This window comes from Drosophila ananassae (genome assembly GCF_017639315.1).
Source record: "Drosophila ananassae strain 14024-0371.13 chromosome 4 unlocalized genomic scaffold, ASM1763931v2 tig00000256, whole genome shotgun sequence".
Taxonomy (NCBI): Eukaryota; Metazoa; Arthropoda; class Insecta; order Diptera; family Drosophilidae; genus Drosophila; species Drosophila ananassae.
This window is the reverse complement of record NW_025319050.1, coordinates 26,569-33,024: the sequence shown is the minus strand read 5'-3', so window position 1 is coordinate 33,024 and position 6,456 is coordinate 26,569. Positions and strand designations below refer to the sequence as shown.

Here is a 6,456-nt window from a genome sequence, read left to right as displayed (position 1 = left end):
TTGACCTATTAGCTGCAATATCGGGCTTTTTGGGGCCTCCTCTTATTTCTGAGCTAGGACCCAAAACAGTGTGGGGGCAATTTTTCAAATGTATTTTAATGGTATTTTTAGGTTGTTGATCCCGCCCAAAGTAAGAAAAAACTATAAATTATTCAATTCTTTACAATTCTAAACTTTATTTCAATCAATTTAGTGGCTAAACAGTAAAATAATTGAAAATAAAAAAATTCGTTGCTGTGTTCCGATTCCACCGTTCCACTTCGACGCTAACTAGGCGATGCTAATTTGACGGACATATATTGGCGCGTGTGGTGAATTGGTGATTGTTGTCATAGAGTGTGGGAGGTTAAACTGCGGTAAGCTTTGTAATTTATCATTATTTCTTACCCTAATATGTAACCCCCATAGAATAAAACATAAGTTGTACGCACACATTGGCTTGTGTTTTGGAATCGGGTTGCCCCATCGCCGCCGTACATTTGTTTAAGGCATCTCCCACACGAGAGACGACAGAAGCTTTTATTCGCAGTCAGGCGACTGGCGACATTGTTTGGAACAACACCCTACTGAAAGGATCGATCTAGCCTGGACGGCATGATGCAGCATTCGCCCAGAAGGAGTCCCCGATTAAACGAAGGACAGGATGGACGTCCCGTAACGCAAGTAGATGGCAGCGTTTTGGCCCCGCAAGCGTCGCAAGCCGGCGGCCGAGGCAGTGAAGCCCCGGCGTCATCAGCGCAGCTGGCAGCATCTGGAGCCACCAGGAAACCGAAGGTGGCCGACCTCATGGATAGGATCGCCGAGTTGGAGAAGGAGTTGGAACGCGCTCGCAGCGCTAATATGGAACGCACTGACCCCGGTATGTCGAGTGAGGTTGGGGTAGGTCAGCCGCCATTTGCAATCGGCCTGACCGTACCCAACGCAACAAGTGTTTATCCGCCATCCTGGAGCGGACCTCAAACGGTACCGTGTTCGCAGAACTGTACCACGAGGATAAATCACGCATCGCCATTTTGCGCTACCGGCACTACTGTTCCAGCGCATGGTTTCGGGCTGCAAAATGAAGTGGCCGGCGGAACGTCGGTACGTGCACCTTCCCCTGGAGACGGTGCTTGGGCGACGAGCATTGGAGGAACTGCACGCTGGGCGCCACGAAAGCTTCCTGAACTGCCTACGTTCGGAGGGAAGCCAGAGGACTGGCCCATTTTCTACTGCGCGTTTACGGAGACGACGCAAGCGTATGGTTGTACGGACTTGGAGAACAACCAAAGGCTACTGAAGGCGCTAAAGACGACGCGCGTGAGACGGTGAAGTCATTGTTGATTCACCCCAGCAATGCGAATGCAGCGGTGGAGCAGCTGCGATTCAGATACGGCCGACCGGAGCAACTAATACGCAGCCAGCTCAACAGCATTCGAGATGTGCCTGCAATTACGGAGCACAACCTGGGAAAGCTCGTCGCATTCGCCACCCATGTCAGCAACCTCAAGGCTTTCCTACAATCAGCGAAGGCGGAGCAGCACCTGGGTAACCCTATGCTGATGGAAGAGCTTGTGGCCAAGCTCCCAATAAGCAAACGAGTGGACTGGGCAAGGCACGCTGCAACCATTCAGCCCTATCCGACGATTGTGGACTTCAGTTCGTGGTTGATGGAACTAGCCAACGTGGTCTGCTTGGTGGCGGACATTGATGGAAGGGAGCCAAGGCGTCGATTGCTTCATGCCAGCGTCGACCAAGAGCAGGACGAGCAACAGGAGAGCTGCCGCAGGAATTGTTTAATTTGTTAAGGCCTTGGACAACATGCAGTTCGGGACTGCCAACGATTCATTGGAGCCACACCTACAGAGAGATGGAAACTCGCAAGAAGACATCGCCTATGCTTCATGTGCTTGGAAAGTGGGCATATGACTGGATCCTGCGCTGCGTCAGGAGAGTGCCCCGTGAACGGATGCAGGAGGAAGCATCACCATCTTCTTCATGAGGAAAACTATGAAGGCTTCAGGAGACCGCCACAGCGAGGCGGCAATTGGAGAGGCTACAACCGGCAGGCAGCCGGACCGAGGGAAGGCGTCCAAGTGAACGAAGGAGCAGCCTCATCCGTGGATGCCTCTGCGACACCGGAGACAAATTTGAGCTGTGTCGACGAGGACCGAGAACGACTTCTGTTCCGTGTATTGCCGGTGACGCTATACGGAGGTGGGAAGCAGGTGGATACGTACGCTCTTCTCGATGAAGGTTCTTCGGTGACGATGGTCGACAACGAGCTGGTTGCAGAGCTAGGCGTACAAGGAGTACGTCGTCAGCTAAACGTTCAGTGGTTCGGAGGCAGGGCCACAAGAGAGCCTACTAACGTGGTACGTCTGGAGATCAGTGGAGCAGGCAAGTCCTCCCGACATGTGCTGAGGAACGTCTATGCCATTTCGAACTTGAGTCTGCCGATGCAGAGCCTGCACAGAAGGGATATTAGGAGCGTGAACAAGGACGCTCAATTACCTATGAAGCCCTACGTAAATGCAGTGCCGAAGCTGCTTATTGGTTTGGACCATGGGCATCTAGGACTGCCGTTGAAAACGAGGCGGTTTGCCAGCGAGCCGTACGCGGCCGCAACCGAACTAGGATGGGTTGTTTTTGGGCCTGTAGAAGGACGACGAGACACGCCATCACCGAGGTCTTGTCTGCTAGCCACGTCGTTGGATGATAACGTGGAACGGATCGTCGAGGACTACTTCGAGATCGAGAACTTCGGTGTGAAGGCGGCGCCAGCGGCCGCAGCCAGCGACGACGTGAGGGCTCAGAAGATCCTGGAGGACACAACGGTGCGAGTTGGCCGCCGATATCAGACGGGATTATTGTGGAAAACTGATAACATTGTGCTGCCACGTAGCTATGATATGGCGTACAATAGATTGGTCAACATAGAAAGGAAAATAAAGCGAGATGGGCAGTTCGCCCAAGAGTATTCACGGATTGTCAATGATTATGTCGACAAGGGATACGCTCGGCGTCTGGAACGGCAGGAGATCGATTCGGAAAGCGATAGGACATGGTACTTGCCGCATTTTGGAGTGGAGAATCCCAACAAGCCAGGGAAGATCCGATTAGTATTCGACGCAGCGGCACGAGTTGGAGGAGTATCGCTGAATTCTGCGCTGAGCAAGGGGCCGCAACACTATAAGGCCTTGGCATCTATCCTCTTCCATTTTAGGGAAGGTGCCGTCGGAGTCTGCAGCGACATAAAGGAGATGTTTCACCAGGTGCTGATCCGACCCGAGGATAGATGTGCGCAACGATTTCTGTGGAGAGATGGGAATGACCAACGGGACCCCGACGTCTACGAGATGTGCGTGATGACCTTTGGAGCAGCATGCTCACCGAGTGCGGCGCATCATGTGAAGACAGTGAATGCCAAGCGATTCCTGGATTCGGATCCCAGAGCAGTCAAGGCCATCGTGGACTACCACTACGTGGATGACTATGTGGACAGCTTCGCCACAGAGAGCGAGGCGATCGAAGTATCTAGCAGAGTGAAGAAGATACATGCGGAAGGCGGGTTTGAGCTTTGCAAGTTCTCGTCCAGTTCGCCTACAGTGGAGAGGATGCTTGGACCCAGTGATCACGCCCAGAGTGTTGGATGGGGTGAGGCCGAGCAAAAGATTTTGGGAATGCGGTGGCAGCCACCCACGGACGACTTCAGGTTTCGAGTGAAGTACCACAAAGTCGCCCCCGTCGTGTCCGATGGGAAGAGAATTGCCACGAAAAGGGAATTCTTGAGCATGGTCATGTCAACGTTTGACCCCTTGGGATTCCTGTGTTGTCTAATGATAACAGCGAAGTTGTTGCTGCGAGAGGTCTGGAGGAGGAAGATCTCATGGGATGAACCACTACCGGCTGAGATGTACAACGCCTTTATGGACTGGCGCAAAGAGATGGAGAAAGTGGAACGTTTTCGGTGCCCACGTCACTACTTTGGATCCGGGCTGGTGAAGACTGTCGAGATGCACGTATTTGTGGATGCGAGTCAGTCGGCATTCGCATCAGTGGTCTACTGGAGGATCACGTACGAGGACGGCGACGTGCAAGTGAGGTTCGTGTGCGCAAAGACGAAGTGTGCACCGATGCGAACGATGACGATTCCACGATTGGAGCTGCAGGCAGCAGTTCTAGGAACGAGGTTGATGGACACCGTCAGACAGGACCATAGTGTGGCCATTGCAGAGACTGTGCTATGGACGGATTCGAAGACAGTGCTGCGTTGGATTGGCAGCACACACCGGCGCTACAAGCAGTTCGTAGGGAACAGAGTGGCCGAGATTCTGGAGTCGACGAAGGTGGCCCAATGGAGATGGCTACCATCCGCCGACAACGTGGCAGATGATGCAACTCGAGCGCAACGCAGCGTGGACCTAAGCGAGGAGTCACGCTGGTTAAGAGGACCGGCATTCCTGAGGAGACCAGCGGGCAGCTGGCCAGGAACTGCACCCACCGACGAAGCGGATGCAGAAGACGAAGAGGAGATGCCGGGTGAGTTCGTGCTTGTTGGAGCGAGTGACCCGTTCATATCGCTGGAGAGGTTCTCAAGCTATAGGCGATTGCTGAGGACTACGGCTTGGGTCCTAAGGTTCATACGTCGATGCCGTGGACAACGAGATGAGCTGGAGAACTACGGCCTCAATGTAGCTGAGTGTGAAGCAGCTGAGAACTTGTTATTCCGTAGAGCACAACGTGAGGCGTTCCCCGATGAGGTGCAAGCCGCAGAGAAGGACTTGGACGTCGCTAAAGGAAGCGACATATGTGGACTGGCGCCATACCTAGATGGCAACGGAATCCTGCGAGCGTATGGCAGGATCGATGCGGCGCTATGTATTCCATACAGCGCCAGGAGGCCAGTGATCCTCTCCCACCGGCATGGTCTCACGGAGATGATTGTGCGCGACGCCCACGTGAGGATGAAGCATCAAAACGTGGATGCTACGATGGCGGAGATCCGGACCAGGTTCTGGATTACGAGACTGCGGAGAGTGCTTCGTAGTGTGATCTCGGGATGCAGCGAGTGTAAGCTGCACAGAGCACGGCCGATGCCGCCGATTATGGGACCCCTGCCAGATGATCGTTTGGACGCCTATGGCTGGCCGTTTAAGAGCACAGGCCTCGACTACTTTGGGCCGCTGTTAGTGACCGTTGCTCGGCACCAGGAGAAGCGGTGGGTGGCCTTGTTCACGTGCCTGACGACCAGGGCGATTCATCTGGAACTGGCACATGACCTGTCGACTGATTCCTGCATACTTGCAATCAGGAATTTCATCTGCCGTCGAGGGCCTGTACATAGACTGCGCAGCGACAATGGCAGGAACTTCGTTGGAGCAGACAGAGAGGCCAAGAGATTTGCGGAGATCTTCGAACCCGAGAGGATCCAGTCGGAGCTGTCAAGCAAGGGAATTGAGTGGATCTTCAACTGCCAGCGAACCCATCAGAGGGTGGAGTCTGGGAGCGAATGGTGCAGTGCGTGAAGAGGGTGCTACGCCACACAGTGAAGGAAGTGGCGCCGAAGGAGCACGTCCTGGAGAGTTTCCTAATAGAGGCGGAGAACATCGTTAATTCTCGTCCGCTCACCCATTTGCCAGTGAGTGCGGACCAGGAAGCCCCTCTCACGCCCAACGATCTCCTCAAGGGAGCAGCTTGCCCACCGGATACCCCCGGCCTGGATGGAGGCCTTGTCAAGGAAGGAGCTACGCGGAAGCAGTGGCGCGTGGCAAGGATGTTGAGGGACCGATTCTGGAGGAGGTGGGTCTTGGAGTACCTACCCACGCTGACACGGAGAGAGAAGTGGTGCCGCAGAGAGAAGCCGATCCAACGAGGAGACATCGTCTTCGTTTGCGATCCAGCCATTCCGCGTCGAGACTGGCGGAAAGGCGTCGTGGAGGAGACCTTTGCTGGAACGGATGGTGAGGTCAGACGAGCCCGCGTTAGGATCATGGATGGGGATCGGACCCGCTGGATAATGCGCCCCGCTTCAAAGTTGGCGGCTTTGGATTTAAGTGAAGAAGTTCTTCACGGAGGTGGGGATGTCGCGGGTCGATTATCGATAGTTAGTATTTAAGTAGAATTTTGTTATCGTGCACTCGTGAAGAGATTGGGCACACTAGAATAGGAATATTGGCGCGTGTGGTGAATTGGTGATTGTTGTCATAGAGTGTGGGAGGTTAAACTGCGGTAAGCTTTGTAATTTATCATTATTTCTTACCCTAATATGTAACCCCCATAGAATAAAACATAAGTTGTACGCACACATTGGCTTGTGTTTTGGAATCGGGTTGCCCCATCGCCGCCGTACATTTGTTTAAGGCATCTCCCACACGAGAGACGACATGGGGAATTCAATCTTTCCCATTTTTATTGGAGAATCGAATTTCAGCACAGAGGATCTCCGCATTCTCATGGCATGTACTGGCTTGCTGG

The 6,456-nt window shown here is 53.6% G+C and overlaps 2 protein-coding genes across 2 annotated transcripts; both read left to right on the top strand.

Moving 5' to 3' along the window:
- The first annotated feature begins 310 nt into the window (after window positions 1-310).
- On the top strand, window positions 311-1,787 carry LOC26514016. The gene is made up of 3 exons (XM_044718020.1): window positions 311-356; window positions 409-1,299; window positions 1,359-1,787. The coding sequence occupies exons 2-3, from the start codon at window positions 595-597 to the stop codon at window positions 1,785-1,787; spliced, it is 1,134 nt and encodes a 377-aa protein (XP_044573955.1). The 5' UTR covers window positions 311-356; window positions 409-594.
- A 117-nt stretch (window positions 1,788-1,904) lies between these two features.
- On the top strand, window positions 1,905-6,056 carry LOC123258141 (the record flags this gene model as incomplete). Its single annotated transcript, XM_044718019.1, has 2 exons — window positions 1,905-5,499; window positions 5,622-6,056. Coding segments are annotated over exons 1-2 (4,030 nt in total), but the record flags the coding sequence as incomplete, so codon positions are not given.
- Window positions 6,057-6,456: the final 400 nt, after the last annotated feature.